The sequence below is a fragment of the Sarcophilus harrisii genome, chromosome 3, assembly GCF_902635505.1.
Source record: "Sarcophilus harrisii chromosome 3, mSarHar1.11, whole genome shotgun sequence".
NCBI classification, from domain to species: Eukaryota; Metazoa; Chordata; class Mammalia; order Dasyuromorphia; family Dasyuridae; genus Sarcophilus; species Sarcophilus harrisii.
The window spans coordinates 192,654,883-192,669,130 of record NC_045428.1 but is presented as its reverse complement, the minus strand read 5'-3'; the positions used below and the strand labels follow the sequence as shown (position 1 = coordinate 192,669,130).

The 14,248-nt window shown below is 34.3% G+C and overlaps 1 protein-coding gene across 3 annotated transcripts in view; it reads right to left on the bottom strand.

Annotated features, from left to right (window-relative positions):
* Positions 1-14,248, bottom strand: part of PHKA2 (phosphorylase kinase regulatory subunit alpha 2) — a 128,479-nt gene that overhangs the window by 29,738 nt on the left and 84,493 nt on the right. For all 3 annotated transcript variants that reach the window (XM_031958910.1, XM_031958911.1, XM_031958912.1), the window contains exons 14-20: positions 14,000-14,134; positions 13,080-13,189; positions 12,171-12,315; positions 11,851-11,929; positions 8,823-8,992; positions 7,729-7,902; positions 62-150 (exon numbers count right to left, since the gene is read on the bottom strand). In XM_031958910.1, coding sequence (XP_031814770.1) covers positions 62-150; positions 7,729-7,902; positions 8,823-8,992; positions 11,851-11,929; positions 12,171-12,315; positions 13,080-13,189; positions 14,000-14,134 — 902 coding nt within the window. The remainder of the gene's footprint in view (positions 1-61; positions 151-7,728; positions 7,903-8,822; positions 8,993-11,850; positions 11,930-12,170; positions 12,316-13,079; positions 13,190-13,999; positions 14,135-14,248) is intronic.

The window sequence follows — 14,248 nt, the reverse complement described above, 5'->3', positions numbered from 1 at the left end:
CTCAGAAATGTAAAAGAGATATGAGTTTTATTATTTGGGTCTAAAATTCCAAACATGTTACCTTTACTAGGAGAGGCTGTGGAGAATCCACAAGGTTCAATGATTTCCGATGAGCACTTAGGCCCTTAGTTGGTAAGGACATAGAAACACCTGCAAAGTAAAAGAAATAAAATAAGACTTCTTGAGGAAGGTAATAAAATATTTTTCCTATAATCCTATAGGAACCAAGTAATAAAAATTACTGTGTCCAGGATAAGCTAAGTCCAGAAATGTCTATGACCTCAGATCCTTGATCTAATTTAATGCACCTACCTAGTTTCCTTTGCTCTATGGGATATTTCTTATATTTGGATTTTTAACTTTGGTGCCATTCAAGGGGAACAAAGGAGTTTCATTTTCTATAGCAAATGAAAAAATCAGGGGAAGAGTTGTCCTATTTTTGTTTCCATGCTTTAGAGATTTGCAATTCCATCTATAGGGCAAGGGGACAATGTTCCTTCCATAACTCAGGAGACACTTTAACAAGTTACTAAAAAGCCAAATACCCCTTCATCACTAAGTGGTCAACCCACTGGGAATGACTGAGGAGGACCTGACTGAGTTGTTCCGATGCTTTAGACCTGGGAAACTCAAAGCCTATTCCACATTATTTTAAAACTTCAGAGCAGAACTTTTCTGGAAGATCAGCCATTATACACAATGAAAATAGAGTGAAAATTAGCTAATGACATGAGACAGGATCCTGTCTCATGTGTTGATTCTCAAGATGTAAGTTTCTCTGCTATTGGTTAAAAAAAGCGGGAGCGAGGGGGGGGGGGGAGAGAAGGCTTCTGATATTAGCACTGTGGATTCTTCCTTGACTAAAATCTATATTTCATGAACATCTAACCCCTGATTTTTGATCCTGAGGCTCTAGCACCTTCTCAGACATTGAATTCAGAGACTAGCAATGCTGGATCCTTCATTGGTTTGTCATCTGTTTTCCTTCTGCCCTTGCCTGCTTTTATTTTGCATTCTCTTTTCCTTTCCTCTAGAACATTTTGGGGGGCTCATTCATATAGAAAGAACAATATGAACAGTATGAAAGAAAAATTCTGGGCTGAGGGCAAAGGATCTCTGCATGAATTCTAAGCTAGAGAGCTCTGGGGAAGATTGACAACTGAGGGTATCACTATTTGCTAGGCAAGCTATAAAACTAATTAATGCTGGTTTCTTAAGTGATGTACAGGTTTGAATAAAACAATAGTAGCTTGATAAGGTTTTTTATGTATATAATCATTACCCCCTTTTCTCACCGTCTCTACCAAATATTTATCTATTATGTCTCCTAGGATACTCCTTACCATTTCTGGGAGGCATATTTGTGGTCTCTTCTTTGGGTAATTTTTGGACACAAAGAAAATGAGAAGTTCTAGGTTCTGATCTGGATTTTGGTGACTTTAATCTGGATGTGGTTAAATAATTGTTTTCTTCTCTAAAATTTTCTCCATAACTTTTATATTGAGAAGGAATTTTTAAAAATCTGTCTGTGAGGGAGGAAGGGAGGGAGGGAAGGAAGAATGGAGGGAGGGAGGGAGCAAGGAAAGAAGAAAGGAAGGAAGGAAGAAAGGAGGGAGGGAGGGAAGAAGAAAGGAAGAGAAGAAGGGAGGGAGGAAGGCAAGGAGGAAGGAAGGAAGGGAAGGAGGGAGGGAGAGAAGGAAGGAGGAATGGAAGGAACGAGAGGGAGGGAGGAAAGAAGAGAGGGAGGGAAGAAAGGAGAAAAGGAAGGAAAGGGAAGAGAAGGAAAAAAGGAGGGAGGAAGGAAGGAAGAGAGGGAAGGAGGGAGGGAGAGAGGAAGAAAAAAGGGAAGGAGGGAGGAAGAAAGGAAGGAAGGAAGGAAGGGAAGGGAGGGGGGAAGATAAGAGGAAGTGAGGGAGGGAAAAGAGGAAGGGAAGAAGGAAGGAAGGGAGGGAGGGAAGGAAGGAGGCAGGCAGGGAAAGAGGACACACTAAAAAATTCTGAGCATTTTTAAGTGGGGTAGGTTAAGAATAAGGGAAATTTGTCTTATAAGGGAAGGATACCCTCAAGAAAAAAAAATTGAAAACAAAAACTATAGTTTTGATAGTATTAAAAGGAAGCACAGTGGGAAGAGACATTATGTGGTATTGTGCCGTGAACACTAAATGTGGAGCCAGAAGTGAATCTAAATTCTACACTGTTTGTGTGTCCTTAGCCAAGGCACATTTCTATGTGTTGGTTTCCTCAACTGTAAAAACAAAAACAACAACAAAAATGGAGGATGTATTGGATTAGATGATCTCTCAGGTCCTTTAAGTCTGATCTATCAATTTACAAGGAAAAAAAATGAGGACTAAAGGATAACTTATAAAGAACTCATCAATCAACTTAAGATTTATAAAAAGATACATACAAAAGGTGAAAGCAAAAAAAAAAAAGATAACTGAGGAAGGATACAGAAAAAAGAACACTGGGCATGCTGAAAAAATGGAAAAGAGATGAAGTCTATGATGAGGTGATTGTTAACCAAAAGGGCCCTTTTTAATTGGAAGCAAGAGGAAGATCAAATGGACAGTGGAAGAATCATTCAACTTTTGTTTGTTCTTCTCTATTAGGTATATTCTTCTCTATGATCCTTAGGTAGGACCATACAGAGCAAAAAGCTAAGCTGGAAACTGAAGCTTAGGATCAACAGGGCTTTAAGACAATATCTGGAACTCTCAATAAGTTGTAATCGCCCAAGTAAACATGAACTATATCACAAGTTACTGAGAGGATGTGATTAGCAAATGATGTGTCCATGATTTTTCAAGAATTTTAGCACATGGAGAATTACTGAAGAACAAACAAGTTTTGGAAGCCAGTGGTGGAAGGGAAGAAGGCAATTCAACTGAATTTACTTTTTTTTTTTTCTGGCAGACTTCGAGGCTGAATTACCAAAGGATAGTTTTTAAATATTTAAAAAGAGAAGAGATTACCACTATAATTGAGCACAAGTTAATGAAAAAAAAGTTATTCCAGAGTGATTTAATTTTCTTTTCTTAATAAGATCAACATATTGACAGGTCAAATTGACATGGATATAGTTTACCTGAATTCTAGCTATTTTTTTTATTATAATAACTTTTTATTGACAGAACCCATGCCAGGGTAGTTTTTTACAACATTATCCCTTGCACTCACTTCTGTTCCGATTTTTCCCCTCTCTCCCTCCACCCACTCCCCTAGATGGCAAGAAGTCTTATATATGTTAAATATGTCATAGTATATCCTAGATACAATATATGTGTGCAGAACCAAATAGTTTTCTTGTTGCACAGGGAGAATTGGATTCAGAAGGTAAAAATAACTCGGGAAGAAAAAAAAAATGCAAACAGTTTACATTCGTTTCCCAGTGTTTTTTCTTTGGGTGTAGCTGCTTCTGTCCATCATTGATCAATTGAAACTGAATTAGGTCTCTTTATCAAAGAAATCCACTTCCATCAGAGTACATCTTCCTTCATACAGTATCGTTGTTGACGTATATAATAATCTCTTGGTCCTGCTCATTTCACTTAGCATCAGTTCATGTAAGTCTCTCCAAGACTCTCTGTGTTCATCCTGCTGGTCGTTTCTTATAGAACAATAGTATTCCATAACATTCATATACCATAATTTACCCAACCATTCTCCAATTCATGGGCATCCATTCATTTTCCAGTTTCTAGCCACTACAAACAGGGCTGCCATAAACATTTTGACACATACAGGTCCCTTTCCCTTCTTTAGTATCTCCTTGGGGTATAAGCCCAGTGTGTTTCTGCTGGGTACACTGCTGGGTCAAAGGGTATGCACAGTTTGATAACTTTTTGGGCATAATTCTAGATTGCTCTGCAGAACGGTTGGATTCGTTCACAACTACACCAACAATGCCTCAGTGTCCCAGTTTTCCCGCATCCCCTCCAACATTCATCATTATTTTTTCCTGTCATCTTAGCCAATCTCACAGGTGTGTAGTGGTATCTCAGAGTTGTCTTAATTTGCATTTTTCTGATCAATAATGATTTGGAACACTCTTTCATATGAGTGATAATAGTTTCAATTTCATCATCTGAAAATTGTCTGTTCATATCCTTTGACCATTTATCAATTGGAGAATGGCTTGGTTTCTTATAAATTAGAGTTAGTTCTCTATATATTTTGGAAATGAGGCCTTTATCAGAATCTTTAACTGTGAAGATGTTTTCCCAGTTTGTCGCTTCCCTTCTAATCTTGTTTGCATTAGTTTTGTTTGTACAAAAGCTTTTTAATTTGATGTAATCAAAATTTTCTATTTTGTGGTCAATACTGGTCTCTAGTTCATCTTTGGTCACAAATATTTTCCTCCTCCACAGGTCTGAGAGATAAACTATCCTATGTTCCTCTAATTTATTTATAATCTAGTTCTTTATGCCTAAATCATGCACCCATTTTGATCTTATTTTGGTATATGGTGTTAAGTGTGGGTCCTAATTTCTGCCATACTAATTTCCAGTTATCTCAGCAGTTTTTGTCAAATAATGAATTCTTATCCCAAAAGTTAGGATCTTTGGGTTTGTCAAACACTAGATTGTTATAGTTGACTATTCTGTTTTGTGAACCTAACCTGTTCCACTGATCAACTAACCTATTTCTTAGCCAATACCAAATGTTTTTGGTGATTGCTGCTTTATAATAGAGTTTTAGATCAGGTACAGCTAGGCCACCTTCATTTGATTTTTTTTTCATTAATTCCCTTGAAATTATCAACCTTTTATTATTCCATATGAATTTTGTTGTTATTTTTTCTAGGTCATTAAAATATTTTCTTGGAAGTCTGATTGGTATAGCACTAAATAAATAGATTAGTTTAGGGAGTATTGTCATCTTTATTATATTCACTCGGCCTATCCAAGAGCACTTAATATTTTTCCAATTATTTAAGTCTGACTTTATTTGGGTGGAAAGTTTTTTGTAATTTTGCTTATATAATTCCTGACTTTCCTTTGGTAGATAGATTCCCAAATATTTTATGCTGTTGACAATTATTTTGGATGGAATTTCTCTTTGTATTTCCTGCTGTTGGATTTTGTTGGTGATATATAAAAATGTTGAGGATTTATGGGGATTTATTTTATACCCTGCAACTTTGCTAAAGTTATGAATTATTTCTAATAGCTTTTTAGTAGACTCTCTGGGGTTCTCTAAGTATACCATCATAACATCTCCAAAGAGTGATAGCTTGATTTCCTCACTGCCTACTCTAATTCCTTTAATCTCTTTCTCGACTCTTATTGCCGAGGCTAGTGTTTCTAATACAATATTGAATAATAATGGTGATAGTGAGCAACCTTGCTTCACTCCAGATCTTACTGGGAAAGGTTCTGAATTCTAGCTATTTTGACAAAAATTTCTTATCTTATTTTCATTTTACTTATCAATGATCTAGTATAAAGTATAGATCAGGATGGGGAACCATTTTTTTTTCTTTCAAGGGCCATTTGAATATTTATAGTATCATTCACAGGTCATAAAAAACTATCAACTTAAAGAACTCAAGCAGTGGGAGACTGTTGTCACCTGTCAGTTGCCTTGGCAGGACCAGACTGAATCATTTGTGGGGCTTATAAGGCTTGTGGGTTGGACATTCCCCACCCCTGGCCTAGAAAATAGGCTTCCAAAATTTGTGGAAGACACAAAGCTAAGAAGAATACTTAGTACTGGATGATTGAACTGTGATCACTAAAGATCACAATGGCCTTCTTGCCCTAAAGAAAATCTAGTTAGACAAAACTTTCCACACATGCACAATAATTAAAAAAAAAATTTAAAAATCAACTACAAAAAAGAGGAACTTTAGGCTGGGTTACGACTTGGACCAGGGGGATTTGTTGTAAAAAAACATCTGACTACGTAAGTAGACTACTTATTTGGTATGCAATGTAATCAGAAAAGCTAATATGATCTTAATATACACTGTCTTAGATTTTAAGCCATAGAACAAGGAAAAAATTATTGGCCCCATGTACTCTGTTGGATTTTAACATTTGGAGTATTGTAGTTAGTTTTGGATCTCATGTTTTAGGAATTCTACTGACAACCTAGAACACATCCTGAAGACACCCAGGATGATAAGACTGGATACTATGATACCTGATGCTGGGATAAAAGAATTGGAGTTTAACTTGCAAAAAAAAGATTCGAGAAGAAGGGACCTTAATAACTGTCTTCAAGCATATGTATGACTAGTTTGCAGAAAAGGAATGAATATAGAACTATGAACAAGTCAAAATTGCAGAGGGGCAAATTTTAGTATGTTATAAGAAAGCAATGTGTTTCCTTCCATCCCTTCCCCTGGAAATATTCCAATCGAGATTAGAAGAGATTACAAAAGAGATTCCAGATCAGAATCTATTGATCTAGATGATTTCTAAGGTCTTTTCCAACTTTAGAAATTCTGGAACTTTATAATTTTCTAAATAATATAACTTGTATATATATGTGCTTCTCTTCAAAAGGGGCTGATTCATTCCATTCTAGACACATCTATCTAGAGTTAATAATTACCTCTGTTGTGAGGCTAATTACAATAGCATTTAATGCCTATTCTAAAACTGCCTGTGCTTGGAGCTTTGGAAGAGACAAATATTTTTAGTACTTTCCCTCTCCTGCTGTATATTTGTATAGTTTTAGAACAGAATAGTTTAGAATTATTGAATAATAATTCAATATCACTTCATAGTGGTATTGTAAGTGGCATGGAAGAAGCATGCTGCTTCTATATTAAAGATACCTTCTTGCTTTAATAAATGGTCTTTATGAGTTACTATGGCAGAAAAAAAAGATCATCACCTGATGGCTAATCTTCTGATCATGAGCCTCTGAATTTTCAACCTCTTTAAGGTTGAGCCTCTTCAAACATTTACTTAATAAAATAAACTATAAAGCTTAATTGTAATTAATTTTGTCTTTTTAAAAATATTCAAGGCAGTTTAGTAGAATTTTCAATTTGAAAGGGATATTAAGAGATAGCTAAATCCAATTCTTTCATTCTATAGACAAGCAAACTATGATAAATAGAGGTGAAATGGTTTGATCTCAGTCAGATGGGAAAAAAATATAAATGTAGGTCTTTTGATTCCAGTTTGATGAGCTTTCTGTTAAAATTATTAGTTAAGAGTTCTATCTTATTATCAACTCTGATGGATGTGGCTCTTTTCAACAATGAGGTGACTCAAACCAATTCCAATAGACTTGTGATGGAGAATACCTCTGCATCCAGAGAGAGGACTATGAGAACTGAATGTGGATCAAAACACAGTATTTTCATCTTTTTATTATTGTTTGATTGCTTTTTTTCTCATCTTTTTTTCCTTTTTGATCTGATTGTTCTTGTGCAGCATGATAAATATGGAAAGAAGTATAAAGAGAACTGCACATATTTAACAAATATTGTAACAAATATTTACTTGTTGTCTAGGGGAAGGGGGAAGGAGAAAAATTTGGAACACAAGGTTTTGCAAATTATCTTTGCATATATTTTGAAAAGAAAAAGCTATTATTTTAAAAAAAGAGTTCTATTTTATAAAGTCATAATAAATAAATATTTACAATATTTATTAGCAATCTAAAAAACAAAATGTCTTATGAGGATATGATATATTCAGGACTGAAAAAATGAATGCAATATAGTATGAGAAGTTAAATGAATAAAATAATGAGTAAATAGCGTACAAGGAATTTCCAAACCCTTTTTCTTGGCCATCATAGAAAGTATATCTCGTGTAGAATGAATGGCACTGAAAACATGGCGGTCTTCAACAGTTTTAGAAAGTGTAGGAAGATAACATTTAAGAGCTGTGCTTTGTAACAGATGATTGATATACTGGTCAAACTCATCTTGGCTTTCTGTAATCAGATAATCATAAAAAAAATTCAATCAAAATAAGCTTCTGAAAATTTAGTTCCTTCATATGCCATACAATATGTAGTAGACAAAATCAAAGTAGAAAAACTACTTAAAACAGATTTATAAGGTAGGAAATGTTTATACACATCTATTCTTTTGTCTCTATTCTAGAAAAGGAAAAAAAGGTTAAAATGTAGTCACAATATTTCTAAGAACAGAATAGCTACAAATGAATTCAACAACACAGAAGTGGTTTTAAAAATTTATCTTTATAACTAAACTTACTATCAGGAAAAACTAAGAATTAACAATTTTAGATTGGGACTTAAAAAGGGAAAGAGAGCATACATTTTGTATTTCATTCTACCCATTACTATTAAATATCATTACTGAATTTTCCCTCTATATATTCACACTTAAACTGGTACCAGGATCTTTTTCATCATAACCCTACACAATCTGAGGAATACACTCTCAGAACTTTACTACCCAAATCTAGTCAAAGCTACAGGTTTGTTAAAAAAAAAAATCAAAGCTATTATTCATTTCAGCTAAAACAAGGGGTATAGTTTATGAAGGATTCTTATATTTGGGAACTGAGTCTAAGAATGTGTTTTTACAATTGTTCTTATAAATTTTAATACTTGAAATGATAAATATTCTTTGAGTTTGTGTCTCCTTAGTGCAGCTAGGTGGTGCAGTGGATAGAGCACCAGCCCTGAAGTCAGGAGGACCTGAGTTCAAATCTGGCTTCAGACACTTAACGCTTCCTAGCTCTGTGACCCTGGGCAAGTCACTTAACCCCAATTGCCTCAGCAAAAAAGAAAAAAAAACGAGTTTTGTGTCTCCTTATAAATTTCACCACAAAACCACAATTTTATAAGCTTCACAAAATATATAAAATTATTTCATAAAGTACCTTGATTATAGATATCTTCTGAATATCCATCTAGATCATATTCACTATCAGGACTATAGCTTCCATCACTTGGGTCATCAAATAACTTCTCATCACCATCTGGATCCAGAAAGGTCAAATCCGTATAGAATGATGTAGTAAGGAATTCTGAAAGATTCCCTAATTTCACTCTGTCAAAAAGAAACAATAACAAAAACAAAAGGCAGGATCCATTTATTTTCAGCATGCAAGGAGAAGACATTGTTATGTACAAGAGGCACTTTTACCAGAATTATCACATTATATAAGTTGCATTTTTTTGTTGACCCAGATGGCAATAATATAATAGTCGAGAGAAAACAAAAATCTATACAAAGCAGTAAACCAAAAAGTTCAAAGCAGAGTGGACCCTGAACCAAACAATTTATTGACTGAACCATGACCAGAACCAAAGATTTATTATCTTCAACGCTATCCTATTAGAAATGCAACATTTCACTTGCCAAAAAAAGATCTCTTTTGAGAAAAAGTTTGTTAGAATTAGAACCTCATTTTGTGCAGCAGTAGAAAATTTCATTAAATGCTAATATCAGACTCTCCATTTTATACAGGCTTACTATCTGATGATGACAAAAATTAGATTTCTGCTTAAACTCATTTTGTCATATTTGGGGGCAAAGGGGAAGTAGGAATAAATATCCTTTAAACATATCTGTCTCTTTCAAAACTGTTTCAAAAATCTACTGATTCTTATAGCTAATGCAAAGTGTTTCTCTTGAGTAAATTTAAATAATCAATTGAAAAAGAGATCCATAAATGGGATTTCAAAGGATAGAGAGGCAAAGAAAAATTTTCTCTCAAATTCCAGGACAGTATTCCTCCCAGACACTGAAATATGATATTACACAATTGTAGTGTTCTTGTTTAGTTTTCTTGAGGTCTCTGGAGCAGCCTTCATTTCAGTTAAGTAATCATCACAAGTATATCCAGGTATTAATCCAAATTCTTCATTTTCTCCTTGCCTGGGACCAGGCTGGCTTTCTTAAGGCCCTTCAGACGGGGCTTGTTCTCAAGTGGGGGGAGCAGGAGGACAGGCCAGCCACTATGAGGCTGATGAAGATGGAATGAATCTGAGTCTGAGGGCTTGTGCTTCAGTCTCCAGCCACCACAAAGATGGACAATGGAATGAATCTGGTTAAGTTTGTCCCAGTTTATACGCTCTCTTATAATTACATTATCATAGGTGTGAATCTTATAGAACTATATTAAGTGCTAAGTATATGTACTGAACTAAAGAACTACTAATCACCATGCTAAACTAGATAACCATTGTCTTTGTGAATTACACCTTGTAAGAATCCTTGTTTTAAGTACAGGGTTCTGGCCCATAACACACAATTATTTCATTTTTGCCCATAAAGAAAATCAAGAAGCTAGAGGAAATGCTCAGTTACTTGGTAGTATTAAGAAATTAATACCGACTAACCTGGAACTATATAGATTTTTCCTCCAGAAACTCAAAGAGTGAAGAAATTATTATTACTTGTCTCTTCCTGGCAGGAAATGTATATTTTTATATATTGTATATATTCTTAAATAATAGTAAAGGAAAAACAGAATTTTTTATACTCAAGATTAAATAGAAAATGCTATATTATCTTTTAACTGTTAATCAATGTTTAAGTGAGATATACTCTCTGGAAAAGAAAGCCTAATATAGACCAATCACTAAGTAGTGTCTAATATTTAAAGAAAGTACCCAAGTTTTATATTTCTTTAAATCTTGTCCTAAATTGTACATTATACTTTTAAATATGAAGTTTTGCTTATCAGTAAAAGTCATCTTTTTCTATTTTAATAGATGGTTGTTTTATATATATGTGTGTGTATGTTTATGTGTATAAACACATATGCAGTATAGTCTTACACAAATATTAATATTTACTGTTATCCACATCTAAGGCAATCTAACTGTTTGGGCTTCAGAATCTTATTTATTTATTTTATGTTGAGGCAATTGGGGTTAAATGACTTGCCCAGGGTCACTGGGGTTAAATGACTTGCCCAGGGTCACACAGCTAGGAAGTGATAAATGTCTGAGGTCCGATTTGAACTCAGGTAGTCCTGACTTCAGGGCTGGCACTCTATCTACTGAGCCACCTAGCTACCCCTGCTTCAGAATCTTATTAACCAACTAACTGTCTCATTTTCTAAGTGATTTCTAAGTGATACTCAATACCTCTTTAGAAGTAAGGACATAAATTTTAAATAATAAATAAATAGGTAAAGAATTTAGGAAGAAATGAATTGCTGCTTTAGCACTAACCTTGAAACTCAGGCTTATAAAATGTGACATATTCCCTATGCCTCCATCTAAAAGGTAAACAAATTACAACTTCTTAGTACAGACAGAAACCAGCCGTCTGATAAGAAAAAAAATCCTGGGGGCAGCTAGTTACAGTGGATAGAGCACCAGTCCTGAAGTTAGGAGGACCCGAGGTTCAAATCTAGCCTCAGATACTTAATACTAACTAGCTGTGTGACCCTGGGCAAGTCACTTAAGCCCAATAGCCTCAGGAAAAAATTCCTTTCAGGCATTATAAGGGCAGTAGAGGACAAGACAGTGGAGAGTTTTGGCAGTTTCTTTAATAGTGGCAAAGTTAAGAGCTGATTTGAAAAACAGAGGATAAGCTAATATTTTTATACTTATATCTCTTTCATTGATTATAACAATAGAGCTGGACTAACTTCTACCAGGGTAACCCCCAAACCCCAAAGACCTTAGATACTATGGCCACTTTTTAATCTATTTTTTTTTCTATTCCCTATGCTACATCATATGTCCATAACTTTTAGAGGCTTCACTATTAACTGTTCAGAATATATGTGTCCTATGTACAAATAAATAAGGAAAGATAAAACGACAAAAAAGGTAAGAAAATATTTTTTAATTTTTATTTTGATTACTTACTGCTATTATTATTAATATATCATATAAAGCAGAAGAAAAAAATCAAACCAAATAGTCACTTGGAAAATCATGAGTTACCTTGCTCCTCCAAAGTATCCATCCTCCAGTTTCCTAATTGTGGAAAGCACTGCTGAATCAATATCTGAGCCATCATTTGCTAAAGGGAAAAAAATGGTGTTACCTTCCTGCCATAGGAACAAATTCTTGTAAGTTTTTAAAAATATCTTTAAATTAATTTTCTAGAACATAGTCTGATTTATATATCATTATTAAAAAGTATTGGGCTAAAAAGCAAGATGTGGCCAATAAGCAAGGCTCTTATTGTGACATTTATTTTGAAAGGGATCAAAATGAGTAGCTCATTTTCTAATAAATCAGACAGAAGTAACATGAATTACTGAGCATTGTGTGAGTAATGGGGAAAGTGAGAGTAGGTCTTCCTGTCATTCTCCATCGGGAACAGAGATAAGCCAATTCAATCCGAAGCATCTCCACGATCATCTCATTGTCTAGAGCCAAGTAGAAGTGGTGCTGATCAGTAAACTGTGAATCAGAAAACACATTATGTACAAAGCCAAGTTTCATATTTTTTAAATAAAATTAAAACGTGAATCAACAAATAATTTTTTTAAATGAAGAGGGCTTCTCACAATTTTCTTTCTCTTTACCGTTTTAAGACAAATTACACTGTAAAGAGATTACTATTTTGATGTGGGTTATAGAGGAAAAGGAACACTCCAAGATTTACTATCAGCATTTTAGAAAGGTGTTTAACTGCCTCTCCAAACAAGTCTCTAAAAGGAAATCAATACCTAATTTCTATTTCTTCCAAGGCTGCAGGGTTGAGAGATTATGTCAAAATGACAAGTAGCAACAAGAGGGTGAGAAATTGGAAATTTTGCTGTTTGATTTGAAGACTTTTATCTTTTACAGAATATTAAAGCTACAATTCTTACAATTCAAGATGCATATGCGTATGCATTATATATATGTGTGTATATATATATAAATATATATATATATATATATATAGAGAGAGAGAGAGAGAGAGAGAGAGAGAGAGAGAGAAACAGAAACAGAGAGACAGAGACAGATAGACAAAAAGAGGGAGGAAAGAAGAGGGAGAGAAAGAATATGAATTAGAATAAGTATTAGCTTTCTATATTTTAAACAAATCTACTACACTGAAAGTAGACAGACACATTACTACACAAAAGAGAGTTTAGCAATCAATCAAGCAAATATTTATTAAACACCTATTTTCTGAAAAAAGGAAATAAGATTTGCTGCTGGATTATTGTCCTCACCTGAGGGGTAAAAGTAAATATCTGATTCCTGATCACATAGAGTTTGGAGGTTCCAAGAACACCAATGTGTCTATATGGTCTCCCACTTAGTTTCATGTTCTTATTCCGACCTATTCATAAAACAAAGGCAAGAACCAAGCTAAGTGAAATGTGATAATGATCAATCTAAGGAACTTCTGGGGGTGAGGAGAAGAAAGTAAGGCACAAGAACAGGTAACAGAGTTAAGAAACCAAAACTCTGGCTTGATTTCAGTAACTTTCAAAAATAAAACTATTTGGGTATATATAGCACTTTCTTTTCAAATTCATATATTTGAAAAAAATAAAGGTTTGTATTTACTTCTATTAAATTTTAGACTGAACACTCATGATAATGCTAATTTCTTTTAAAACTATATGAACAGTGGAAGTCCCTTTCCTTTTTTTCACTTGAGAAATAAATCTTTTCTGATAATACTGAAAAAAAAAGTTAGAATCATTATCCATATCCATATTAGGTGACTCTGGTCAAGCCATTAACTTCCAAGTACTTCCAGACAATTTTCTGAGTTTATAAATTACAGAGCGATGCTTAGCTGTACTGGTAGTTGAGTTTTTTAAAGTAGGAGTTTCTCCAAACCAATAAAATGACAGGTCGGCCCTGACCTATCCCTATATCTCCAGGTAATTAGTTGTAATTTTCAATATGGATCCTATTGAATTGCTTAGAAGCAGATGGAGGCAGTGATAAAGATCTATCTGGAAACTATGTGAATACTAGCCTCAGTGAAAAAATCATGGATATTTTTACAAACTTAGCAGTAAGAGTCTGTAATTAACGATGTCTCTATTTCTCTGTATTTATACACATAGACAACCCTGGAAATGAAATAGATAAAAGGTTTTTATCAAAACAATGAATAACAGCCTTACAAACCTACCAAGCTTGGCATATATGTGGCTAAGAATTCGGGCTGGCTGTACTCGGATTGGATGAATGTCAGCAATGCTCTGCACACTGAATCCATGCTTTCTTAGCAATTCTTTAATTTTATTTGATTCTGCCAAAATGGTGACTAGGAAAAGAAAAAAAAAGAGGAGGAGAGAGTATGGATTTAGATGATCAGTTTTTCATTTTCATCAGTCACTGATCTTTCACTGCTTTTGTCAAAAATTATCATGACATTTCT